General features: G+C 42.4%; 3 protein-coding genes across 10 annotated transcripts in view; 1 reads left to right on the forward strand and 2 right to left on the reverse strand.

Moving 5' to 3' along the window:
- Window positions 1-612: 612 nt before the first annotated feature.
- FAM161B (FAM161 centrosomal protein B) lies at window positions 613-9,112 on the reverse strand. The gene is given in 9 exon segments (XM_054826061.1): window positions 613-1,612; window positions 1,615-1,649; window positions 1,876-2,006; window positions 3,381-3,480; window positions 3,976-4,143; window positions 4,435-4,562; window positions 4,947-5,284; window positions 7,044-7,606; window positions 8,789-9,112. Coding segments are annotated over 9 exon segments (1,665 nt in total). The 5' UTR covers window positions 8,938-9,112; the 3' UTR covers window positions 613-1,559.
- Window positions 9,113-9,387: 275 nt separating this feature from the next.
- On the forward strand, window positions 9,388-18,903 carry COQ6 (coenzyme Q6, monooxygenase). The gene is made up of 12 exons (XM_054827097.1): window positions 9,388-9,556; window positions 11,251-11,385; window positions 12,110-12,168; window positions 13,336-13,459; window positions 13,896-14,026; window positions 14,409-14,516; window positions 14,619-14,681; window positions 14,997-15,104; window positions 15,551-15,753; window positions 16,879-16,994; window positions 17,425-17,591; window positions 18,745-18,903. The coding sequence occupies exons 1-12, from the start codon at window positions 9,397-9,399 to the stop codon at window positions 18,772-18,774; spliced, it is 1,404 nt and encodes a 467-aa protein (XP_054683072.1). The 5' UTR covers window positions 9,388-9,396; the 3' UTR covers window positions 18,775-18,903.
- ENTPD5 (ectonucleoside triphosphate diphosphohydrolase 5 (inactive)) overlaps window positions 14,323-27,095 on the reverse strand; it is a 30,410-nt gene continuing 17,637 nt past the window's right edge. For 5 of the 8 annotated variants that reach the window (XM_054827099.1, XM_054827102.1, XM_054827101.1 and 2 more), the window contains exons 10-14: window positions 26,452-26,553; window positions 25,393-25,533; window positions 24,987-25,043; window positions 23,342-23,457; window positions 19,407-23,154 (exon numbers count right to left, since the gene is read on the reverse strand). In XM_054827099.1, coding sequence (XP_054683074.1) covers window positions 23,068-23,154; window positions 23,342-23,457; window positions 24,987-25,043; window positions 25,393-25,533; window positions 26,452-26,553 — 503 coding nt within the window. In that variant the 3' untranslated portion in view covers window positions 19,407-23,067. Of the gene's footprint in view, window positions 14,449-17,457; window positions 17,584-19,406; window positions 23,155-23,341; window positions 23,458-24,986; window positions 25,044-25,392; window positions 25,534-26,451; window positions 26,554-27,095 lie in introns of those variants that run through there. The other 3 variants (XR_008577322.1, XR_008577323.1, XR_008577321.1) reach the window with 2 other exon arrangements.

The following is a 27,095-nucleotide window of genomic DNA, read 5'->3' on the forward strand; positions in this document are numbered from 1 at the left end:
CCGTGCTCCTATGTGAAGAGAATGCTTCGAGTTGACGTTGCTCCCTAGCTGAATGTAAAGGTAGTGCTGCTGTTGGTAAAGGTACTGTGATTTGGCAGTTCTTGCAGAAGCTCCGTCAGGATCTGATGCGGTTTGGCTACCATCTCATCAGTTGATGGGAGATGATCTAGTGAGATGTCTTCTTTACTATGGTATTTTTATAGGTTAGCTGAACAGGCTGTAATTCTTTTAACTAAAAATAACACAATATTTTCATAAAATGCAAAATTACAGAGCAAGAGTGGAAATTATTTAGTTCCATACCATTTTTCAGATATATTAAGAGATTACAAATCTCTTTGAGGATTACAGAAATGTAATCCTACTTTCAGAACAACACTTTGTTAAGCAAGAAAGGTCATGATCTCAGTTTTATATCTTTATCTAATGTGGTAGCTTATACAGGTACTGTAGTTCTGATCTGATGATGAGGTTTTGTTGTTACAGAGTAAGGAGAAGTGGATTGAGGTAACGAAGATGAAGAGAGACACATCTTCCATTTAAAAAGTGAGGAAAAGAGGATTGATAAAGAAACTGGACAATACAGGAACATCGATAGCCATTTAAAAATCTTTTAATCTCAAAGTGCTTTGATATCATAATTCTCACAAAATATTCCTGGTGGTAAGGGTTTGTATTTTTGAGATCATTATTACTGTCAGGTAAAGGAAGACCACTAATGTGTGAACTATACCATTTAAGATGCCCCAGACATTTGAGTGCAACGTGCTGACAGGTAATTCCTAATCTTTCTTCCACCAAAGTCCATCTTTGATATCACAGTAATTGTAGAATTAGGACAACCACAATCCAAAGTGATGCATTGTTTAATTACAACTGCCTTCGTTATTTTGGTTGTTTTTCAGGCCAAATTAATGATGTAAATTGCTAAGATGTTAAAACAGTTTCAAATAATGAAATATGGGAGATATTTTAATAGAGAAAGACTATTGCTTCTTCCTAATGGGAGGAAGGAGCAGAGCTGGTAATGAGTGGATGAAGGGTTAAGGAACCAGAGAAGGACTTCCCTCGGAGTCTTCTCTCAAGGTAGGTAAAATTCTGCAATTTTTTTTTTTTTTTTTTTTTTTTCAGAAATACCTTATTTAAAAGCTTTCTACCACATATATGTGTAAACCAAGGTTTAGCACACTGAAAGGCGTTCTCCCCTTTCTGTGGCATGAACGCAAGGAGTTGACTCTAGAGAATGTACCTCTTCAATCTTTTGTATCTACTTTTATCCTTTTTAACTTGTTTTGTTTCCATTAATGAAAGAGAAATGGCTTACACGAGGAACACTTGTGAAGACTAAGGGAGGCTGCAGGGTTTGCTGGGTTGGACAAGTCATGCTCTAAACAGCAGTTGGTCTTTTTTGCCTTTACTAAGTTCTCACATCTCACTTACCCCAGAGCAATTCTTAGGTGTCAGCCAAAACCAGAAAATTCCTGAGGATTAACCTGGAGAATCTTGAATTAAAAAAAAAAATAAATCAAGAAATGATTGATGGATTCTTCTGCTAGATCTCATGTTGCCATTTCCTTTCCGCTCTGTTCCTCTTGAGATTCTCCTTCCTGTAAGTACAGTCGTCCTTTTCACCCCGAAGGTTGGGCACTCTGCAGAAACAGTGATTGTCTAATACCGGAAATGGTTTGCAGTGCTTACTTGCTGCTTTGCCCCATGCATAAGAAATAGAGTGCAGTCATAGGGATTAAGATAGACAAGCCATGATGCTTAATGAGTGGAGTGAAGTTGATTTAATTTTGCCTGCACTAGATGATACAAACTTGAACACTTTCATGAACATAGAAAATATTTCTACTATTGCATTGTTTTTATTACCTGTGAATGTCAGATTCTTCTTCCAGCACGTCAGTGGTATCTTCCCCTTTTTTCCTTACGAATTCTTCATTTAGCCCAACCTGCTGGAGGGTGTGTCTGTAGCGACGCTCTGCTCCTTGACGAGCATCATGCTATGAAATTGAAATTTAAACAGTAAGCATGTAGAACTGGGGCTTCTCCATAATGGTCAAGTTGTCTTAAAGTTCACAGCTGACACGCCTAATGAGAACAAGAGGACAGCAAAGCCCCCATCCAGAATTTTCATCATCCATGCAGTACAATACCAAACCTGAATACTAGAAGAATGTCTTATGTCTCTCAAAGCCGGAGCTCACCTTTTCCTGCTTCTTTCTTTCTTCCTTCTTCTGTTCTCTTGCTTCTACAGCATTCTAGTCTTACCAGACTAGCATACTAGTGTCTGAGTCCTGACTCTGACACTCAAATTGAGAATATGTGCAAAAAGGGTTGTGAGAAATCCTGGAAGCATGTTTGCTTGTAATTTGTAAGCACTAACCACGGTGGAGTTCAATAAACAGAGAATGCCTTGAAATAGCCTCATATCAGCTAATCTTTGAGAAACTGAAAACTAAGCATCCTGGATCCTATATCCTTACTGCCTCCCCATAAACACTGCAAATTAATGTAGCCTGAGATGACAGTTTTCCAGAGGGACTGGCCAGTTCCTAAAGATTCAGGTGTTCTATATGGAAGGATAAAAATCTTGTCTCAGCATGAGCGAATGCTATTGCTACTGATGAATTCTCACTGACCTGGCAAATAGAAACGTTACCAATATTTATCATACAAATGTGTTGTCTGCCTCCATTAACCACTCACTTGAACAGAAAGTCTGACCCAGGAGGGTGCTTTCTATTGAGAAATCTTAAATCAGCATATTGTCAATGTATTGTCACTATGTCTCTAACCAGGTATCATCCCTGCAAGGAAACCCAGGGAAAAAGGTACTTTATAGAGAGAAAAGTTTGTATTTACACCTCAAGTGTAATAGAGATTTATAGATGGTACTGTGTGGTGGACAAGCCGTGCTGAACGCAACCCCAGACAGCAGAGCTTGGAGGTGATATAAGCGACTTAACTGTCATTAATGTTTTTCTAGTAGGACTGGAGGTACAAAGAAAAAGTGCTCAACTAGACAGAGACTGTAGGCTGTGGTATTCAGGTGCAGAATAGGTATTCACATAATTTCTGGTGTCATAAGGCCTTAATTTTCATTAGTCTATGTATTTTGATTGTAATATATACTAGGGACTGGAAAAGCTCTATAACCAGGAGATAAGTCTGAGTGTTTTTCAAGTGGTGGGAAGGAATTTAAATCACATTTGGGTTGCCTTCCAAGTGTTATTTTGAGTGTAGTCAAGAAACTATGCAACCATTTGCATCTGCTTATTCGTGAACTACTTGAGACTAGATTTCTTAATGCCCATCTTAAATGAAAGACAATGTATTCTGTGGCCCAGAAACACCCTGGAACTTTGACCAGTTACCTTGGTGACCTGTTCAAAGAGGTACGGTCTGTTCTTGACTCGCAGCTGCATTTCTTCCAGCTCCTTTCTGTATTCCTTTGTTCTCTCTCTCATATTTTGCCTGCAATGGAAAAGTTGCCTGTCTAATACAAGTTCCCCCTGACTGTCACTGATCAGGAATGAGGAATTCTCAATAACTGTTTCATCTTTTAAATAGCTCTGGTAATTCTCTTGATTCCAAATGCTGGGCAAAGCACTGCTATCGCTGGCAAGTTATGGACCCATTAGCAAAGCTCTAGTACTAGACTGTAAGCAGAGAACCAGCATTCACATTTTTAGAAAACCTTATCTTATGTGTGCTTTACCAAATTACACATTTCAGTTGGCTTGTTTGTACAAATTAGTTTCTACAAATGTTAATCTAAAGGAAACTGTTTCATATGAAAAAGAGTAGCGTGGAATTGTCAAGAAATCCAGATGAATATGAAGTGGGTATGACAGCCGAAACAGTTAGGCTAGGAATGTTAGGGTTAGACCCAATTCCTCCTAAAGAATTATCTGATGATCCCCAGTTAGTAGAGCAAAATGTTATTTCTGTGCAGAATAGGATACAGACCAGTTCTGTTTCAACTTCTCCTTGTGTGTTTCCTCCAGACTTTTATGTGGATCCAGGGCTTTTGCTCGGCTGTTCACTGACTTTCGCATAGCTTGACATTTCTTTTTCTGTTTTTCCAGCCAATAAATTCCTTCTTTGTCCCCTTCCTTTATGTTATCTTGGGAGTATCTATATAGAAAAAAGTTAGTAATGAGCTCACTTAGGACTGCCAGACTGCATGCTAGTGGGAAATTTCATTTTTGTAGTCCTCTAAGGAGAAAAGCAAAATTTTGGACATAAGAGTGTGCAGCTCCCAAAGCAACTGGGAGGCAGGGCAAGAATTAGCAAAGAAAGAAGACAGAGAAACATTTAGGAAAAGTGTTGTTGATGTAGTTGATGTGATGAGGGAAAACATTGACTTTTTTCCCTCCAATTTGGTCATTAGTTGGTGTATGGTCTTGTAGACAAACTTCTACTTACCTAATAGCAGATTCCCTTTTTCTAGTTGCATCTGTAATATGCACGGGAAGCGTGTTGGAAGAGAGAGAGGAAAGCCCAGTCAGAGAATGACTTTTTTGCACTGAAACCTTGGAAAGTTGCTGAGAATCCTGAGGAAAAAAAAAAAAAGGAACTTCATTCAATTTGTTCACAATAGAGAACCTCCTCTGTTCTTTCTCTACCAAAGAGAACGGTTGAGGTGTGTGCACAATGCACTCATTCTTCTCTCTTCCATCAGTAGGGATTTAAGTGGGGAGAGGCTGAAGGCAAGGAGAAGCGATTAGGAGTATGGAAGGGTGGCTGAGCCTTAGCTGTCATAGCTCATCTCTTTGTGTAGAATTTTGTTCTCTGGTTTGTCCTAGACTTCTGCAGTACTCCCAAGACAAGGGCAGAGGTCATAGGACATTAACCACGCATAAATAAATGCTCTAAATTTAAGAAGGTGCCATCTCGGTCAGAGAAAGCAGTACCACAGAAATATCCAGTCATCTCACCTTTATCTTTTCATTAGCCTGCCTCCGCCTGCCACGGAGATTGGAGGTTCTTAGCTTGAATGGCTTATTAGGAGTTGCCTCTTTGATTTCTTGTCTCCTTACTGCTTCTCTCTGAAATGCCCAGTAAAGTCCTTCAAAATCCGGTATTGTTGGATTAATCCTTGGCTTGAAGCTGAAACTTTTGTCCTGCAAGAAGCCAAGTCTTTCCTGCTTAGTTTTAGTGGCAGTTCGGGACTGAGGCTCCCGCCGACAGTTGCTAGTATCTATAGGAGCTACAGAGCTCTCAAGCAAATGCTTCGCTCTCATTTGAATGCGGATTTCTCTGTAGAGTTCAGCTTCTAATGAATCAAAAGCAAAGCAACGAGAAGAATATGAGTGACATAAAAGGCTGTGAAATCGCCACTGCATAACTTTAAGCTTTATGATGGCAGCTACACATACAGGAGAGACCAGACACTTTCCAGTCTCTTTTCCAGCCTCTTTTTTTTCCTCCTCTCTTTCCCCAATTTCCAGCCTCTCTCTCCTCTGCCTCCCAGGAAAAAAATTGAAAGATACCAGAAAAAACATGGTAGAATCTCTTAGGCATTAATCTCTAGATATCTCTTTCACTTATTACTGAACAGGCCCTTCTCCTCCTATTCCTGTTCTGAGGGGTACCAGATAGCTTGTGCCCTTTGTCTTGCAGATGTATCATGTTAATCAAGGTTCTGCATTTCATACAGGACTTTGTATCATGATGTTGACTTGTGTGATCCAAACAGGCTGTTCAAATTTACTTGTAACGGATGATAGCTTTTCTGTGTAATATTCTGCAGTGTTTGTCTATATTGGAAAAGATTTTAAGTAAGGAACATTTGATGGATGGATAATGTCTTGTGACTTCTGTGACAAACTTTTCCATAGAAAGAACGTGTTTCAGGGTATAGCATCAAACCGAATCCTTCCCTGTGCAGCACTAAATATTTAAGAAAATGCAGACAAAGTTGGCTGTGGTTTTGGGGTTTTTTTCTGTTAGAAAAAAAAAATCAATACTGCTGTTTGCAAAATAAGACTTTTTTTGAGTCTATTTATGTTTGCCTTGTTTCCAACCTAAATGATTCTATGATTCTATGTTCATTCCTCCTCCCTTCTTATATACCAGATAGAAACAGAACAGTGGCTTGTCCTTTGCTCTCTTTTACCTTTCTAATTTATTTAGTTTAGTACACCACAACAGAATGTTTTCTGATGAAAACTGAACTGGTGTATTCTTAAGAAGAAAGCAGTGGGAAACAGTAAAAAAAAAAGAAAGGTGAGAAAAGCAATGACAATTATCAAGGACTGGTTTAGTTCCTCTATTCAAGCATAAAGTCTGTATTGCTTACTTCAAACTTACAGCTGTGGTGTCTTAAGCCATCTGAAAGAAAGTGAGCATCAGGAAAATTTCCTTGGCTGTCCCTCTGACGAGAATGGTCCTGGCCCCTACCTCCCCTGTTTCAGCACTTAAAGAGGGTGGAGAGCGAGTTGGGAGGTAGCTGAAAACATCAGAGAATGGCAGGAGAGACTGGACTACTGCCCTGTCACTTAGAGCCAAACTGAGTGCCTGATTTGGGCTTAGCTTTCTCCTAGGGGTCCTGTGCAGCACAAATCACTTGGGTGGCAGTAAAATTGTCAGTTCCGATACACCACATAGACCTTGGATACTCCTGGCACTACATCTGTCTTCACGCTTGTGCCACAAATCATCTAAGTTCCTTTAGTGTAACCAAAGGTGTGGAATCCAGTGCAGGGAAGGATTCCCAAACTGTCATGATCTGCAGCAAAAGGGGTATGGAAGTCTGTCTGAAGAGCTCAATGTATTCCTGTGCTGGGGGGTGGTACAGAACTGCTGCTGCTGTCACTGATACAAGACTACTACACATAGGACACTACTGTAAGGGTATCTAGATGAAATGTAATGACTAGTGATACACAAGAGACTAGATAACACCAGGGAACGTAACAATATTTGCTTTATATTCCATGTAACGTCCTATGGGCCATGATCCTACTTCTCAACATGGAGACAGCGAGGGACAGGCAGGGAATTTTTTTACAGGAAGAGCCCTAGGTTTTTACCTTTGAGTTTATCTCCAAGAAGTGTGTCATAAGTAGATTTAGGAACTTTTTTACTGGCTTGCTTCTGTTTGGAGCTGTCATTTGGAGCTGCTGCTGCCAGGAACTTTTGTCTGATAGCTTCTTTCTTTTTCTCCTCCTTCTCCAGGAAACTGAAGGGCCGCTGGGTTGAAAGTAGCAGCTCCTTTCTTTTCTGTGTTGCTGTCTGCCTGCGAATCTCATTCTGCTCCATTATTTCCTGATAAAGGGGCAGAAATACATGGGCAGGTACAGGCTGCGCCCGGAATTGTTTCTGACATTCGGCTTCGTCCTGGCTTTGCCTTTTATCTCTCTGTTTGTCTAGTTCAAGAAACATGTATGACTTCATCAACTGGGACTTTTTGCGAGCTTCCCGCAGTGTCATTTTGAAGGGCTGAGGGATGGTGATGGAAGGAATCCAGGGAGATGAAGCGCTTTTTGGCCTCAAGTGGGATTTAAGAAACAAGTGAGGCTTTTGCTGATCCCAGGTACTGTCCAAGGTGAGGTCAATCAAAGAACTGGACTGCCTTTTGTTACCAGATGTACGACTAAGACAAAGACATTATGAAGGGGAAATAAGGGAAATTATTAAAAAATAGAATTAAAAGAAGGGAGACATTGTTGATTAAGACACTGTAGACTGAGCTGGTCATTAAGACAGGCCTAGGGCTTATCATTCTTGGGCTCTATATTTCGCTTTGCTACCAAAGTTTGCGAGCAGAGCTTAATGCTTGTTTTCTGTTTTCCACACATAAAATGGCAGTTACGCCCACTTAGCTTTGTAATGCAATTTATTACGCTGCTAGCGCTCTATTGCCAGAAAGGCCACAAGTAAACCAGAAGGTTCCAACTTTAGAGATGTCTGGCTGACAGCTATTCAACATAAAAGACAAACGCAGGAGAAGCAATAAATTAAGCACACAGATGGACAAATCCTAACAAACAGCACCAAACACCAGAATTCATAAGATGCTGATGGGAGGGCCATTGCAAAGAACTGCATTAGTGCAATACTGAAGAGTTTCAGCTGGAAACTTTGTAGCTGATAAGAAGACCATATAATTAATAATAAGAAAAAACCCAAGACCATCATGGGTCTCATTGAAATAGCAGACTTCTCACAGGATGTTTGAGGGTGATTGTGAAACTGAGTAAAACTTATGATATATTTAGGGAAGGAATAAATGCAGGTAAAAGGAAGGATGAAGGTGGATCAGAGTGGACCAAGAACAGAAAAAGGGAAAAGGGGGCGGGAGAACAGATGGTGCCGACCATGTGTGTAAACAGGTTCCTGGTCAATACACTTGCTTGGTGATTGCTGCAGTCTATTTTTCTTCATAAGCTGTTTCCTTTGTAAGAGCATGTGTGTGTGTGTGATCTGTTAGTGAACTTCAAGCCAAACTAACCACAGAGAAAGACAAGAGGTCAGAGCTAGATGTTGGAGACACCACAGCTCTGAAGACTGGACGCTGGGTGGAAATGCATGTGATCTGCTAGTAAATTTTAAGTGTGATTAGCTGATGAGCAGGAATGAGATTTGTGCTCTTTATATTTTATGCAAATGCTGTTTACGTGGGCAGCAGTTGGCCCCATCCTCCCATCTGTGAATACGTTTGTGGCCAGCATGTTGGTACTGTACACATGCACCTTGGGACTTCACACTCATCACCAGTCAGAAGTGGCGGGAATCCCCTGCGCCATTTTCCCATCCTTACCAGGTACCATCCTACCTGAGAGCCTCCCACAGCTTGTCACGCAGGACTGCCACCTCCCGCCTGAACCCCTCGAGCTCCTCATCCTCTTCGGATAATACAAAGTCACCCATTAATTTTGCCTGGGACGGTAAGTCCAGTTCTAACGGAGACCACCGACCTCCCATCCTGAGAGGCTGCTCCCAGCTCCTTGCCCGGTGGGAGACACAGGAGTTGGTCTGTTATACACCCTGAGAGGAGGCTCTATCACCTGGAAGAAGAAAAAAAAAAAAATCGAGAAGTGCTTGTTTCAGGGGTAGGACCCCAACCTCCATGCTCGGCCTCGGCGCTCCCGGGAGGCCGCCGAGGCCGAGCCGTTCTCCTCACCTGCAGGCCGCCGCCTCAGCCCTCCAACCGTACTGATCCCACCTGCCGCCAATCAGCGAAGCCAGCAGCGCTCTAGGCCCGCCTTTTTGGCCTCAAGCAGCCAATCAGACTCCAAGACGGACAGCACCCGCCGCTCGCTCATTGGTGCTCTGGAAGAGCTCTTTCGTGTAGTGCCCGCCTCCAGGCAGGCTGCGTTGTCATGGTTTCCCAGAGAGACTTCCGCCCGGAGGGTTGGTTGGTGTGTCGTCACTTCCGTAGTGATGGCGGTTGTGTGGGGTCGGGGGCTGCTGGCTCCGCTCGGTGGGCGGCTGCGGGTTGGCCCACGGGCTCCGCTCCGGTCTGTCGCCGCCGCCGCCCCGCTCTACGACGTGGTGGTGTCGGGCGGGGGTATGGTCGGGAGCGCCATGGCCGCCGTGCTGGGTAAGGCTGTGACCTCGCCCGCTCCGGGCGGCGTCGCGGGTGCCGTCGGCCCGGCCCACTGCCGGCCCCGCGAGGGCTGCAGTCACGGCCTCACAGCCGGTGGCGGTCTCCCCTTCCTGCCCCTGCGGCGGTGGTGTGAGGTCTAGGAGGCCTCCCGCACCGTGTTTTGTGAGTGCAACGAGTCGCGGGTTTTGTGTCCCGCTGCCCCCGCTATCTGTCCGTCTGGTTGTCTGACCAGTTGCACAAAAACAAAACTGAGAGTTTTCCCAAAGGCTTCACGTTTCAGTGTGTGAAATATCGGGTATTTCATAAGCCTACCTTAATTATTAATCTCAGTTGGTGACAGTGTAAGGTAACTATGTGGTTACCGTTTAGCATCTTAACATTCAAGATCCCATTAGTGAATTTCGTTATTCCTGCATCTTCTTGTGATGGTGTTCTAAGATTGACTTAAAGCTGTTTGGACACCTGATTGCTATCATAAGCCTTATCCTACTTATATATATTTTTTTAACATAGCCATTACTTTGAATTCTATAGACTAGTAGTATTTGTGTCAAACATGGACACCCTTAAATCACTGATGGATAATTTCAGCCATAGCTGAAAATGCATTTCTGATCCTAAGTTTCTTTCTCTAACTCTGTATTTTAAACACTGGGATATCAAGTTAAAATGAGTTTGTACTTGGTTTGCATCACTAAAAATCCTGAGAGCGCTGGCAGTTTCTTTATTTGCAACATTGATTCAGAAGGGCGTAATAGTGACACAAGCCTAAGGAAAAGAGTGCAAAGAAGACCAAAAGAGCAAAGGTCCTAAGCAATGTGTGCTTTGCAAGTATAAGGGTTTATCTTGCAAACTTATAATTGTCCTGCTCGTATTATTAAACAAGACCATGGTGGAATTGAGGCAGCATGAGGATCCCCCCCCCCAGCAGTGATATCTAAGACTAACATGAAGATTTGGGACCTTTCAAGAGATGAGGTTATGTTATGCACAATCTAATTTTTATATGTTGAAGATACTGCTGGTATTAGGGCTGCTGTAGTAGTGAATTCTGGATGTTATAAGGACACCATTTCTGGTCTCGGTACCTTCTGCATCCATAGCGGTCAGATGAACACATGTGGCTAATTCAACTGTAGTGTGAATCATCTCTTCAATTTTTTCCAGTTCTCTTTAACTGAAAGTCTAAACTGCCTGTGCTATTCCACTGTCAGAATATAAGGATAAAGAAAACATTAATGTGGTTGCTAAGTATCACAGAAGTTTTATTTTGATTTCTTGTTCTAATTAGTGAATTTATGTCTAAGCTCTGAAAAATATGTTCTGTGCTTTGCGTACACATTGCCGATTTCACTCGTTGATACTTCAATAATGAGCTCTCATAACAAAATATGCACAAATTTGTACAAAAGTGTAAACTTTGTATAAAAAGAAAACATTTAGTCCCTCTTTAACTGCAAAAGGGTTGTCAATCTCGGTAAGTAGAATTGGTAAGATTCTAGTCGTAAAGCTTTAAAATACAAAAGTATACCTGCCTAGTCAAAACCTGTATTATAAATGTGTGTCTTTATTAAGTTTTGCATCTACTCTGTCTTATTACAAAAATGCATAGGTGTTACTGATACAGAACTAAGAAATGAGGTTTTTGGCAGGAGCATTGTAACAAAGCACATATTTGCTTATTTTAGGGCACGATATCCACTTCCATGATAAGAAGATTGCTTTGCTGGAGGCTGGCCCCAGGAAAGAATACAATCGCGTACCAGAGAGTTACAGTAACAGGGTCAGTTCTATCTCCCCAGGATCAGCAACCCTCCTAAGCAGTAAGTATATTTTCTATTGTTTGCATTTTTAACAGTATGTGTGAGCTGTTTTTATTTTGTTAACCAAAACCCCTTTGAGCATGTGCTGCCTTCATCCTAAAGTCAACGCAATTATTTGCCTTTGTCTCTTAGTATCCTGTGTGCTGAATTGTGGTGATTAAATCAGGTTTCTCCTGATAGCAGGGATCTGTGTTCTGGTATCTTGGTCTGATTTGTTACATAAATATTTCTGACCTTAGGCTAGTAAAAGGTTGTAAAGTGCTCTCTACAACATCTGGAATGTTCTGTTCACAAAAGAAGCATGTGCTTAGTGCTCTGTAGTCTGGTAACTCATTTCTCCTGATTAATTTTCATTTTAAAGACAGATTTGAGTCTTGGTTCTTTATGGAGAAAGAAATGTTCTAAACAATAACAGCTGTGCATTTCTGTGTCTGTTTTATTACTCAGTGATAGGACTGTGAGAGTTGACTGTTAACTCGCAGCGTTCATGTAAAGCGCTCGTTTCTTTTCTACTGGCTTTTGTTAACAGTAAAATTATGTGATGCTGGAGCTGTGAAAGTATTGAGGCAGACCTGGCCCCGTCTAGGGACAGTGCAAGCAGAGTCTGGGCATTAATAGTCAGGGAGGGAGGAGGAGAGTAGAGAGTGAGCTTCAGTTTTGTTTGGGTCTCAATGTCACATGTGAATCTGTATCTCCATGCGCTTGTGTCCTTTTTCCCTTTTAGGTTTTGGTGCCTGGGATCATGTCTGCAGCCTGAGACTCAAACCGTTCCGGCGAATGCAGGTGCCTTAGGGCTGCAAATATACTGTTTGTCTGTCTACTTTGAATTGTCAGAAGTACTTACATTAATGATCCAAAGGGTTTTTTTTCTTTGGCAAAGGACAGGTCATGCTTGTGATGATTCCTGTTACTTTTTTGAGGGGCAGCAGTCTACTCGGAAATACCCATCCTCAGAGTCTTGATGTTACAGGCTGAAAGGTTGATTCCTAATGGAAGCTGTAGCTAGTGAGGCATGGGTACTAGTCAGGAAATAAAGGTGCAGGTGTGTGGTCGTTTTGGTTGGGAGAGTTAATTTTCTTCTTAGTAGCTTGTATGGTGCTGTGTTTTGGATTTGTGATGAAAACTGTTGATAACATAGGCATGTATTAGTTACTGCTGAGCAGTGCTTACACAGAGTCAAGGCCTTTTCTGCTTCTCACACCACCCCACCAGCAGTAGGCTGGGGGTGCGCAAGGAGTTGGGAGGGGACACAGCTGGGACAGCTGACCTCAACTGACCAAAGGGATATTCCATACCATATGACCAAAGGGATATTCCATACCATATGACCAAAGGGATATTCCATACCAGCATATAAAGCTGGGGGAAGAATGAGGAAGGGGGGACATTCATAGTTACGGCGTTTGTCTTCCCAAGTAACCGTTATGCACGATGGAGCCCTGCTTTCCTGGAGATGGCTGAACACCTGCCTGCTGATGGGAAGCAGTGAATGAATCCCATGTTTGCTTTGCTTGGGCATGCAGCTTTTGCTTTACCTATTAAACTGTCTTTATCACAACCCATGAGTTTTCTCACTTTCACCCTTCTAATTCTCTCCCCCATCCCACTGCGGGGGAGTGAGCGAGTGGCTGTGTGGTGCTGAACTGCCTGCTGGGGTTAATCTGCAACAAGGTGGTAGGGTAGCTTTATATGTTAATTATGTAACAGGAAAGTAGGGATAAAAACTTTCTTTGTGTTTGGTTTTTGAGATGAAGCTAGATCATTGCATGGAAGGAATTATGTGAGGTACTTTAGTAGCTGGGAATGGACAGTAATCCAGGATGTTTCTTCTAGTTCTGTATTTCTAGATTGCTGCATCCCTTTCCTGTTAAGATGGATACAATCATAGTTCCTGAAAGGAAGAGCACTTCTTTATCATGTAGCTTCATGTAATGTATTTTTTCTTTGTAGGTGTGGGATGCTTGTTCAGAAGCCATGATCGTTTTTGAGAAAGATGACTTAGATGACATGGGTTACATAGTGGAGAATGATGTCATTATGTCTGCTGTCACAAAACAGTTAGATGCAGTAGCAGGTAGTGGACAACTTCTTTAATATTTTATTTCCTGTAGAGAGCTTTGTTACTTGCCTTCTGTCACGTGCGCTAAGTTATGAAAGGGAGAAAGATAATTCATCTAACAAGTAACTCTGAGACATAGGCAGCTTCTTGAATTGGGGGAGGAGGGAGAAATCTGTCTTCTGAAGACTACACAGCAAGTGAACAGTTGCATATGTAGTTCTCCAGAACATAGTCTCTCCAAAGAGAGACTTAATGAAAGGGTCTGTAGCTTTCTATCCAGAGCAGGCCTTGCAGTGACAAAGGGTTGGCCAGATCTGGTCTTTCAGGGTGCCACTGTAGGGTCAGCTCTTAGAGTGCCATTAAGACATGCGTGGCCTTTGCTGTTGTAGTGATGTTTCCTTGTTTCATGTCTGTATCATGCTGTGACCATGGTACTTTGTGTTCCCACCAGACCGGGTGGAGGTTTTCTACGGGAGCAGAGCAGTCGGGTATACCTGGCCCCTTCCCTCTCACAGCTGTGACACAAGCCCTTGGGTCCAAATTGAGTTAGCTGATGGACGCAGACTTCAGACCAAACTGCTGGTAACTAAACTTTTTATTTTTGTTGATCAGGCGTCATCTCTCACCCAAGTCCTTTCCACTGGATTTGGTTCTGAGTCCGTGTGTGCCGCTCCACCCACGTGGAGGGCTTGAGTGAGGTGAGTGGCTAACTCTGTCAGAGATGCTATGGGACACAGTGCATAGTCTTTTCTGTACCTGATGCAAGACGACTGCTGAATTGGACAAGAGCAGAAGGGACCACCTCTTCTGGGTTTTGGGGAATCTTCCCCCCTCCCCCCCCCCCCCCCCCCCCCCCCGAATAAACAAAAAAATGTGTATACATGCAGGCTGAGGTTTGTAGACTGGAATATTGTTTTTTGTAGGAACTGCTGAAGAGGTTGCTTTGTATCTCTTTGTTTTGCAGATTGGTGCGGATGGTCATAACTCCATAGTCCGGAAAGAAGCTGAAATTAAGAACATTGAGCATCGGTATGACCAGTCAGCTGTGGTGGCAACTCTTCATTTGTCTGAGGTGAAATTCTGATAATTGACTCTTCCATAAGCAGCAGAACAGCTTAAGCAGGTGATCCAGGTTACTAGTTTGTAACTGTCCGCTTACTTCTTTCCACTATAGGCCACAGACAATAATGTAGCGTGGCAGAGGTTCCTTCCCACAGGGCCAATTGCACTTCTTCCGGTAAGACAGCTCATGGTCTCTGTATTTTTAAGTCTGTTCTCTTCTAGTAATTTTATTTCTGTCTGTGCCTTTCTGTGTTGGTTCTGTCTCTTGAGAATTTGTCCATCTGCCCTTTACTTTTCAGTTATTGCATTTGTTTTCCCCTCCTGCCCTCTCACTTTATCCTTGGTATTTCCTACTTGTAGCAAGTTGGGCTGGAAGAGTAATGTGCAGAGGGACTGGCGTGGGGCAAGGCAGTGGGGAAATCTTTGCATTGATCGTTTGGTTTTGCTTCTTTTTCTCTTGATACTTACCCTTGACATTCTCTTAAACTAGCTGTCTGACACTGCCAGCTCTCTGGTCTGGTCTACCTCTCATGAACATGCATCGGAACTCCTCACTATGGATGAGGAAGGTTTTGTAGATAGCATCAACTCTGCCTTTGTGAGTATTAGCCTTGTGGTGGGTATGAGGTTGACTTTGTTGTCATCACGAGAAATACGATGGAACCCTACAGCTTAAAGGATAGTAATGGGAGAGGTGGATTCTCAAGTTCCTTCCTCTAGTGAGGGTGATACTAAAAAGGCACTTGGCAAAGAAAGGATGACCCCTTGGGACTGAATTAGGTTAGTTCTGAAAGTCACAGAAGAAGTTAAACTAAATTTCCGAAAGGTGGGAAGGGTAGACATCCTAACTGGAAACTTGTATGTCCTAAAATGATGAAGATAGGGGTTGGAAGGGACCTCTGGAGATAATAGTTTCTTCTACTGTATAGTTTTGTCCAAGTGGTTAAAAGTCAGTATTTGGAGCTCATTCTGTTTTTTTTTAACTGGATTCTTTTATATGACTGGTTTGGGTTAACATCTAAAGATTCATTTGTTTTTTTGCAGTGGAGCAACGTAAACCACTCTGACTTCATTGATACTGCTGGGGCCATGTTTCGATCTGCAATTTCACTCCTGAAGCCCTCGGGGACTGCAGTCCGTCAGCTGCCCCCAAGCGTTGCTAAAGTAGATCCAGAGAGCCGAGCCATGTTCCCTCTTGGAATGGGGCATGCGACCGAGTATGTCCAGCACCGCGTGGCTCTTATCGGGTAAGGCCCCAGAGGTGGCCCTTGTGTGAGTGGGTGGCATCTGGTTAGAAATGATGTGAGTATAGCAACTCCCAGTCAACAAATTAGATGGTTAGAAATAATTTATAGTTTCAGTATGACTTTACCCAGGCCCAGTTTGTACCATGTGCTCTTGTGCCACAAAGTCCTTTTGTTTGAGTAGCGCTCTCTCCATTGTGTGTGCTTTCTATGTAAATTGTGAGATAATTATTTCCCTTTTCTGGTTTGTGTAGTCCAGCAAAACAATCCAGTATCTCATGCTGGATCTGCACTTCCCCAAACATGATAGCAGCCATTCTGTGTACCAGTTTGAGTTTTAAACTCAACTTTCTTGAACACAAACAACAAAACTTACAAATTATTCTGGATGGAATGTCATAGGCTTTTGTACAGTAGCCTATAGAAATAGGAAAATAGCTAATCTTTTACATTCTGAGGTTGCATGTACTTTTTTTCTCTGCCCCAGCTGCAGTACACTGGTAGCTTACAGTAATTCTTGGATGCCCTATTTTCTTTTTTCCAACTTGTGAGCCACTCTGTGCTTGGGAGCACTCTGTGCTTTATAGCTTGTTAAAGTGCATGATCTTACATTTTGTACCCAAACTTCATTTCATTTCTCTAACTTTAAGACTCCCTTATCAATATGTCTGGCTCTGTCCCTTACAGATAAGTCTGCTCATAAAAGCACCTGATTTTGTTTTTATTCAGTGATATCCCACTTCTCCTTTGTATTCATGATGTCTGTCTACTTTGTGTTTGTGAAACATGCCAGTGATATACTTCCTGTTGTGCTGAGGTTGCTTACAAAACCATTAAGTCCTGTTCCACACGTGATCTGAGCGGACTTTGGCTAGTCACCTCTTTATAATTTTTCCTTTCAGAACTGCTTTTTGTTATCTCCCCTTTGTCTTGCTTCTTACAACTGGAGAGGCACTCAGGTAGTTCAGCATAGCATGCAAGGAGGTTCTGGATAAAGCGTATATGCTGTTGTAAGGTGGTGTTCATTGCAAAGAGGTGAGGAGTGCTATACTGATCCCTTCTGGGGTGTGTTAGCCATTATGGCTTTCTTCAAGACGGGATTAAAATTTCTGTCTTCTCTTGCTCCAGGGATGCAGCGCACAGAGTCCACCCACTTGCAGGACAGGGTGTAAACCTGGGCTTTGGTGACATTGCATGTTTAGCTCATCACCTCAGTGCAGCAGCCTTCAATGGGAGCGATCTGGGTAAGGATCCAAGACAGTGAAGTGGCAACAAAGATGATTGTTTTACAGGCCTTCGCTGCTAACGTCAGGACAAGGGTTATCTCTGTTGCAGGTTAAGCGTGCTGCTATCTCGTGTTTGAAAGGCACAAGCATCTTTGAAGCAAAACTGTTCCGATGTCCATTGCCTGTGGAGTGTTTAAAGATTGTTGGATGCAGTTTTCATCCCACAGATCTCACAGCTGCTTTAAAAAAAAATTTCTGCAGGATGGTAGTTAAAGAGGTGGTGAGATGAAGACCAGTATCTGATCGAAGGAGGCCTTTATTAAGATGGACCATTTTGCTGTTCTCTTTCTGCATTTTCAGTTGTCAGTGGAGGCTGCTATATAGATAAGATGCACAATTCTTTTGTGGCAAGTAATTTTTAATAGGAGCATTCAATTATCTCTTCCAGGCTCTTTAAAACATCTCTTAAAGTTTGAGACAGAACGTCAGAGGCACAATGTCTCCTTGATAGCTGCTATCGATGTGCTAAAGAGGCTTTATTCCACAAGGCTGGCTCCCTTGGTGTTGCTGAGGACATGGGGATTGCAAGCAACAAATGCCCTGCCTCCTGTCAAAGTAAGAATCTCACTTTAGTGAGGGCCATAGGAAGAGTCCAGAACTACTCTTGAAATGTACACAAGCTGGGGAAGATTATTTTTATGAAACATTTTTCAGTTGGAAAATATTAACTTGTTAAAACTGAGGTTTCGTGTCCTGAATGAGCCCGAGGAGTTCCTAAATAACTGATGGCTCAGTTGTAATGGTTGCAGCCCAAAGGAAGATGAGGATCTAGGTTTCTATACTCTGTGTCAGTAGTGAGAGGTTAGAAGTCTTTGGCTTTATTTTGCTATGGAATGAAAATGTGGAACCTTGACCTGTGTTCAAGAAATGCCCTATGAAAAAACAGCCCTATGAAGACACTAAGATGCTGTAAGCTTCACGAAGACATGAGGTGACCTGACAGATGTGGTGTGCAGCTCAAACAAGTTACCTGTTTCTGTGCTGGTTTGCCTTGTGAAAATGTTCCCTCATGGCAGAAGTGCAAGTCTCTGCAATGGAAGTTACTGAGGAAGGCAGTGCTGAGGAGGTTCAGTCTTAAACACAGACCCCCTGTTTGTAGCCTGTCTACCTAAATTCCACACCGTCTTGATGTAGTTGCTGGATTTTCATGAGGGTGCCTTAAGCCACCTGCTCTCAAAGCTCCCAAGCACCCTCAAATTAGATTCCTCATTTTCTGGATTTGAGTGTTTTATTCCACAAATCAAGTCACTTTCTTCCTGTTAAGCACAGGTGTCCTGTTTCCTTTGCGTTATGGTCACAGTTAAGACACTGTGTGAATTGAAGAGCAGTAAATTCCTGAGGTGTAGTAGCTGCCCCTGGCAAGGTATCTTTATTAGTTGCAGTGAAAAGAGGACTATGCTGCTGCTTCAGTGCTCAGATTTTTTTTTTCTGTTTCTCTGTCCAAAGCAGAAAACCAAATGAAGACCTCTTTTCTGAACACAGAACCTGTTGGTAACACCTCTGTTTTGTGCTACTCAGGAAGGAAAGGAATGCTGTAACTTCTTTAATTTTTCTAGCGTACAGGGACAGGTGCTCTGCACTTGGCTAAAAAGGCTGATAAAGAACTGTTGTCCATATATATAAAAGGGAAGGAGACTACAGCTGCTGTCTAGAATGGATGCTGATGACCGGTTTACAAATTACTCATCTTTTTCTTCTCCTCTTTTAGGAGCAAATCATGGCTTTTGCCAGCAAGTGATCTGTTGTCAGTTTGGAACAGCAGCTTGCCAGTGAATGCATTGCCCTTAGGAGGACTGTGACTGACTTGAATCTTTGAATTGTGTTACTTTAATTTAACAATAAAACTGAGGGATTGAGCTGTGTATGACATCATCTGCTGGTTTATGCAAAAGTTCTGTCTCATCTGCTCTCCTCAAGAGGATTTAGGGTCGTAGTGCGATGAGGTCTTCAGCTACAGAATTATCTGTGCAATGTGCTTTTAATTTGGGCCTTTTGAATTGAAGCTGAGATGAAAAGAGCTGGCTGTCTTTTTGCAAATGCAGTGCTGAATTTTGCTAGCTACAACTTTTGCTGCTTAATTACTTTCACTTTTCTCTGATGTGATTTCTAGAACTGTAGCGTCACTCCTGGGTTCTTAGCACTTCCTGGATGTGGAAAGGAGGGGTAGTTTTCAGTAGAGGAGAGACAGCTCATGACGGTAGATATGTTTTAAAAGCTCTAATCTGTCTCTTTCACTCTATTCCCTGCCCTTCTCTTGGTGCTTTATTTAATAATGGTGTTCCTCGTGGAACTGGCTAGACTTAAGGGTTCCAGGAAAAAGAGATGCAAGACAACAATAATGTCTAGGAAAGAAAACTGCACCACAACATGTTGAATATTGTTAAAAATGCTTTAATTACTAAAATAGACATTCAAGATATTCTGTCTTAGGTTCCAAACGCCAGCCTCCTGCATTAGACGTTTGACACTCACACCATTAAGTGAGCACTGCCCATGGGCAAGATTTACACGTACGGTTGACCAGTATCAGGAATTAACATCAGAAAGAATGAAACATAAGTTTTGAACTGAAAGCCATTACTTGTGCTTCTTCAGTCACTCATATTAAGCAGTTCCTGTTAGTGACTGGCTAAAAGACATTACAAAGGAGGAGATAAAAATCAGGGCTGCAAGAAGAACTCTTCTCTTAAAAGGCTGCTTAGTCTTTATTTAAGCTAATAAATAATCTCATTGCACTAGGGTAAGTGTGAAGACTTGACTGGCTTCTCTAAATCCCCCACCCACCACGAGTAGTTCAGATGTAAACAGCAGGGGCTTGATTCTGCAATTTCTTGCAAAAGAAACCTTTGAGCTGAGTTTTTGTTTCCCTTGTGGCTGCAGGATCAGGCCCCTAATAGAGAGCAGCAGTTTTGCTTCAGTTAATGAATTGTGCCACTGACAAATGAAGGCCCTGAGCATTCAGATTTAATGCAACTTTGGTACTGGGAAGCAGAGACTCCCACCTAGCATTTGTAGTACTAGAGTCTGAGGCAAAGAACACAGAAAAGAAACTTCCTCTGCGTGGTACCTCTCTGGTTCTAGACTGTCCTCCCTTCAGACAAAACCAAACCCCTAAGTTTTCCTCAGGACTAGTGTCTATTCAGTTGGCAGATGTGGTGCTGCTGCTGCTTGTTCCTTACGGATAACATCCCACCTTCCTTTCCTGTTCCACATACAGCCTAGCTGCTTATTGCTCTTTGCCCCAAGATCTAGTAAGAGTTTGTCATAGCACTGGCTCAGACTGAAAGAACACTTTTGAATTATTAAATTAGCTAGTTCTCAGGAGTAACGCAGCCTGGCTAGTAACCACTGCATCCTACTTTGTGTTCTCCGGGAATACAAAAGTGAATACAGTTGTTCACTGAAGACAAAATGAATGCATTTGCAGTCACCCTGTTGTGCAGACCAGACCGTACATGAAGTTTTGCCATACACTAGGAAGGGGAATAAGAAGTGTTTGTGGTTGAGAAGAGGCTACAACTACTTTCTTCGTGTTCAAACAGAAGCTCCTACTGAGGAAGGAACAGCAGTTTGGTGTGACACTGACGAATTTCCCAACATGGATCTCAGAACAGATTCTGGTAAGGAGTAGTACAGGTAGGATGAGCACAGGTAGGATGAGCATTTTATATTTCAAAGAAACAACATAAATTTACAGCACGGTGACAGTGGTGGGACAAGTACAGGTAGCTCTGTCCCCAGCCCTTGGACTCCTGTGGCTGACTGAACTTGTTCAACGAAAAACATGCCTCGTACCCTAGCACTTTAAAACCTGAGATATGAGAAGGGTGCAGCTGCTTCAGCCACAGTCAAACTTGTGCTGCTAACTAGAGGAGGTGGACTAATGTTCACAGTAAGGCAAATTTCCAAGTCTCCAAACTGCTTGGCAAGATTAGTGAGGGCATGAGTGCGCTACTTCCTCCCCTTGCTGGGAATTACCAGTTATTTTCAAATCCAATTTGCAGGGAAGGTAGCATGAGGGCAGTCTTTGGTTTTACAGGAGTGGCAAAGGTGTGTTATAGCAAATAGGTAACTGCAAGTGCCTCACAGCAAAGTGTTCATCACAAGAGAACAGTGGATAAAAGCTTCCCTTAGTCATGTGAGTAATAGCTCTCTGTTCTTATGACTGGGGTAAATTCATCTTTACCTTACACATTCCATGGTGAGTAGAAGATGCTAATTTTTGATGAGCTAGCTGCCAGCTATTTCACAGGGTGTAAAAAGTTGTCTCTACAGCTGTTTCTATTTAGGATGTTACAAGGTCTGCACTTGGAGCCCCAACGTATTCGAGCAATCTTGATGTTCCCTACAGCCAATTAAAACAAGAAAGCCAGGATCCTACAGCTCGGCTTTCTAGCCTGACAAGATGCTTTATTTAAAAACACTTAAAATACTGATCTTTCATTGCTTCTGTGTGTTTGGTGTGAAAGAGAGGGCAAGATTCACTTTAAATTGTTACTCAAATAGCTTCATGCTATCCTGACAGAAGTCTTGGGCTTCCTAAACAGCTGCAACCCCTTCATTGGATGCACTGTTCCTAAAGCCTTGCTGTATATAATAAAAATAATTCCAGAGCAATGCAGGGCTGCAGACACCATTTTATGGGTCCAACTCCACTATATTGAATTAAAGAGAAATGCAGTTTAAAACAATTTAAAATTAACAAGGGATAAGCAAAAAGAGATAAGAAAGCAAAGCTACTTCTGCTCTTGTTCTCCCTCTGATGCTAATTCTGCTCTCTCCCTATTTTCATCTGTTAACTGAAAAAACAACTTGTTTCACCACAGCACTGCACTCAGAGGAGGCTCCTAAAGAGGGCACAGGAAGGGATAAGCCCCAACTGTGAAACAGGAAACCACACCTTAGAAAAACTGAGCTGGGATGTTCTAACAGCTCGCTGGCCCCACAGGTCTCTCGGGGCTGTGCAATGCCTATTTCCCTTGTGCTAGCGCTAGACCTGACTCTTTGGTGAGCTGATTCAACTCAAGTTTAGTGCCCTGAATTGGTTCACCAAAGAACCTGAGGAGCACCAGCGTCAGAGGAAAGAAGGCTGTGGGAATGCCTTGCTGAGAGCAAAGAAACAGAACTGCCTCTCGTGGCCCAGTGACCTCTCAGATCAGCCATTTCATCTGACTGCACCCGTAATTTCCTTGTGGGTGTCATATGACAAGCATTCCTTTTGGCAGTGGAGTTTAAAGAGCTGCCACAGCTGTCTAGTTGTGCCAACACAACTCTGTGTTATGACTACGTGCTAAATGAATCAAGGCATCAGGTCTGGTGGCCAGATGTATGGTATAGCTGCACAGATTTGTAAAGGGCAGCAAAAAGGAACACAAACAGTCAGGCATGACTGCTGCCTAAAGAAACGCTTGGTAAGTTACAACCTATGTTTTAGCCAGCACCTTTCCCAAAACCATGCCTAAAGTGTGCTTACAGCAGGCCCCTTCTTGAAAGACCAGACTCATCTTGCAATGTATCAGCTAAGCTAACAGCCAGGTACTTGGAGCGCTGAGGCTGGCAGCATCCAGAGTTGTTTGCTTTTCTCTGAATGACTGTTGATGCCATCTTTAATTTTTGTATTTAACATCTCACAAGCAAACTGGAGTTACGTACGTTTAAAATAAAAGGGGGAAGGGAAATCAGATGTCTGTAGTCTACCACCATATGCCAGGTACTCTGTGCTTCTAGCAGTGGGATGCTATTACAAATGTGCTGGTGAAAGCTGGCTTTAAGCCCCTTGGAGATACTCTGCTGGAGTTTAGGCCTTTTGACCTTCAGAAGGCAGCTTCTAGATCATTTATGGCAATCACAATTACAAATCATATTGTGGCAACTCTCATTATGCATGATGCCAATCCTGGGTGAAGATCTGTTCTACAGCTTTGGTCCATGTTCTGCTCTGTGGCAAACTCCAGCTGAACAACGTACCTGGAGATTTCAGTTTGCTTTCTCAGCTTGTCAGAAATGCTGAAGTCCACAGGAACATCACAGCTCAATAGGTTATCCCCAGAGACTGCAGTAGGTGAAAGGTAGCACCCAAAGTCCAGCTTGTCTCTATGTTGTTCACTTTCTTTGTTAACTATAAAGGAGGAAAAAGAAGTTGTTCCTGTCAGTTCTTTAGATTCATGTGTTGCACAGATGACAGCAATTACATGTAATGACCCTGGAAAGACTCAGTAGATAATTAGCCAGAAAAATGAACTAATGCATATTGATTGATGAGAGAAATTTGGAAGCTGGCTTTGGGATTTAACTGTTCTTCTCACCTGTAAGAGTGTGTTGTCCCTAAATCCAAATCCTTCCTTTAGTAAAGCAGTGATGTAAGTGAGATCCATGCAGAGGAAAGGACTAGCTGAGTTGTACCTCTCCATGTTATCACAGACTAGAGAACAAAGAAAAAAAAAGGATCTCAACAAAATAAAGGAGCTTTTATCTATGTTATACATTTGAACTGACGTCAAGCCAAAGCCTACTAAAACAAACCACCCACTTCATTAACGGGTACATCTGACACATGGTGTGTGCTACACAGCTGCTCTAGAATGTTGGAGAATAAACCACATAGTTTCTCTTAATTCCATCATAAGTACATCTTTTATTACAGCAACATAATCCACATAGCTCTTTTGATGTCTGAATCTCTGCTCACATGGTAAGTGGAAGAGAGCTGGTTATTACTTAGTCTTTCAAGAAATTTCAATGAACAGCATCATTTGTCTTCCTTGTGTAGTCTCCAAGGATGGCTCCAATAATGGACTCCAGCTTCTAGGTTGGCAGCTTCTTTGATTTTTTTTTTCCAGTGACACATGTCCAAGGACATGGAAGAGGTTATTGCCCAATCAACCACTCCCTGACTGCAGCTAAGTCAAGATTCCACAGTGGCAAATTTACACTAAGCATTGTCTTCTGGACCTACTGTTACTGCCCTGTTCTAGAAGCATCAAAAGCAGAGTTCACTTCTTGTTAGAAACTGATAAGCAGCATCCTTCTACTATTGCAATGAGAAAGATGAGCATTAACTTAGGATCACAGAATTGATCTCCTGATGCTCTAAAGCTAAATAAATGGTTTGATGGTGTTAGATAACATCTTAGCTGTGTCTTTGGAAATAAGCTCTTTCAGTATCCGGACAAACAAAACAAACACAAACTTTAGAGCCTAATCCCCCTATTCAAAACCGTTGGAGTTTCTAGGGAGATTAAGTTTAACTGAAAAATCATTAGAATTTAAGTCCTATGGAAAAACATTGGAAATGGAAAAACATCCATTCTGAACTACATAATTAAGCATCTTCTGGTGACAAATACAGTCTACTAATCATCACAAGGATGATCACAATTCAGAGGTAATGTCTTGCTCTGTAAGCTAAAGTTTTAGCCACCAGCAGCATGGCAAGGTGGGAGCTCTTTTTTTTTTTTTTTCTCTCCACAGGAGGAGGTACAAATCTAGAACAAGCACTCTGGAAAAAATTCAGGGGGAAGGAAAGGAATACAGAAGAGGCTGTCAGACTTAACCTCTGCTCTCTCCCTCCATTTTGTTAGAGATTAAAAAGGATTTAAGGTGACAGACTTAAAGAAGTCAGCTAAACTCAGAGAGTTGCACTTTGACAGAAGGAGCTCTTGATACAGCAGATTCACTTTCTTTTGTACTGACATTTATGAACTATCTCCTCTCCCGAACAGAGCTGTGAAGCCTCTAATGCTTTGTTTCCCCTCACTGGTCTTCATACTTTCTTCTGCAACAGTTACAGGTGTTGGCTAATAAAAGCTAGGTAACATGACATGGAAGGTATAACTGGAATAAAGGTTAAACAGACTTTTTAAGTCAAACTCACATTATGTACTGCCTATAAACATTCATATTTTTGTTATTTCTCATCCCCGCCAGTTTCCTAAGTTTCATGACTATTACCTTCTTTGGCTTTTCTTTCAAAATCTTTCACTTCCAGAACACCTCCCTGTTCATAATCTGAAAGGGAAGAGGTGAGAAAACATCATCATAGACGTGAAAGCATTTGTGTTCTATATCTAAGTTGACCCCAGAGTGCAACTCGGTGATGCTGGGCTAGGAGTAGGACCTCTTGGTAACAGAGGACAGAGCTGCAAGTATCACTGGAGCTCAGAGCACAAGCCTCATCTGCTGGAACATCAAACTGCACTGACGGATACATGTTCATTCCCTGAAGGCATCTTGTGTATTTCCTCTTCCTCAACACCTTTCCTTTTCCCTGCTCTCCATGGCTCCAGCCTCCAGGGTTCCTCTGTCTACCTTCTGGCTGACGTGCTCATGTGTAGTAGATTATCCCAAATCAACTTACCAATTAGGTCGGTGTCAACTGCGCGATCGTAATAATAGGAGAAAGCATAGAAGGAACTTCCACGAATCTCATCTGGTTGGTGAAGTTTTCCTTTGACAACCTTGAGTACTTCCAAGTAGCAAGGCTTGAATCCCGTTTCTCCTGCCAGGACAAACAGAGATGGGGTAAGCCAAAAAGGCATATCCAGGAGATGGAAGAATCAGTGGCAAGAGGATGAAAAAGGGAAGAAGCAGATAGTAAAGCATCAGAAGAAATGAGAAGAGCTTAGATATCCCTTCTGTAATCCCGCATGGCTCCTGCATGGCACCTGCATGCAGGCAAGGACTCTAGAGCAGCATCATCAAGTGGAACTGGTTAGAGCAGATCAGAGCAGTATCTGAAAAGTGTGCTGCGCAAACTAGTGTCAGTGCATGAAAAGCTTCCTCCACATCAGGCAAAACTCCCATTATTACATTCCTTGGGCAGCAGAATCTCATTTACATTTGCCGCCACCTTCTAGATAAAACGTTCCTTTCCCTTTCCATCACACTGTAGTTTTACCCATCTACTCCACACACACCAAATCTGCAACTCAGCTCTCGTGTTCCCCACTCTAAAGTAAAGCAACATGAGTTACCAAAGGGTTCTGTTCTAGTCACCCATGGTAGCAGCTTCACCCTCTGTACACGGCATTAGGGTTAGTATCTTAAGAAATAGTTCCACAAGTAAGATAAACTTTGGCCTATCAGTTGTTGTACCCTAACACAGGCAGAGGTTTTGCACTTAGCTCAGAGCCTCAGAAAACCCTCTCTTATTTGCATAAGTAACTCTTAATGTTTCCTATAAAGGTAGCATTTGTAATAAGAGCTCGTAGAGAGTGATCTCTGAGTATGGAGAGTGCAGGCCAGTTACTCTTACAAGCTTCAGATTTTTCTTTGGCTCTGTCAAAAGTCCACATGTAGGACTGGACAGGTATCCTACATCACCCAAGGTAACTGATGGGAGTATTTGCCAAGGAAAAACCTCAGATTCTGAAGACAAGACTTATCTTACAAAAAGCAACAAGTCTCCTTAGTTTACCTTCTTTGTTGCCACCATACCGGTATTTTACTCCCCCGAAGTGCCACTCTGCCTCCAGCTGCTTTGGCAAACAAGAACTGCGGAACATTTGTCCATCCACAGCTGGAATGAAACCAGAGGGGAGAGTCAGGAAGGATAAAATTTAACAGTTATTGATCAATATGCAGAACCAGAAAAGAAGGGGCTGAAAGATCTTCATTAAGGTCTCTAAGCAAAAGTACAGAAATCTGAATTGATGGATGCTGCACAAACTGATTATGAATTAAGGACCAGTCTCAGTCTGGAAAATTTGTGTCCATTTTGTCCTGCAAGCTGCAGAGCAGCTGGGCTTGTTATTTGTTAATGAGAGATAAATGGTAGAGGGGTATATGGATAATAGCTGTTCACCATAGAAGACAAGAAACAAGAGAGGAGATTAAACACATAGATACACAAACCCTAACAACCAGCAGATAACCAAGAAAAACAAAGCAACTGAGCAACGAAGACAAAAACTCCTAAGACACTGTTCAGTTGCCACTACAAGATCCACTGAATTTACCCTTGAAGTGTTCAACCAGAAATACTCAACTGATAAGAAGAAAACACGATTATTGTGGCCAGCACAGGTCTCACAGAAAAAGCAAACTCCTTACAGAATGGTT

Source organism: Grus americana, chromosome 5 (assembly GCF_028858705.1).
Source record: "Grus americana isolate bGruAme1 chromosome 5, bGruAme1.mat, whole genome shotgun sequence".
NCBI lineage: Eukaryota > Metazoa > Chordata > Aves > Gruiformes > Gruidae > Grus > Grus americana.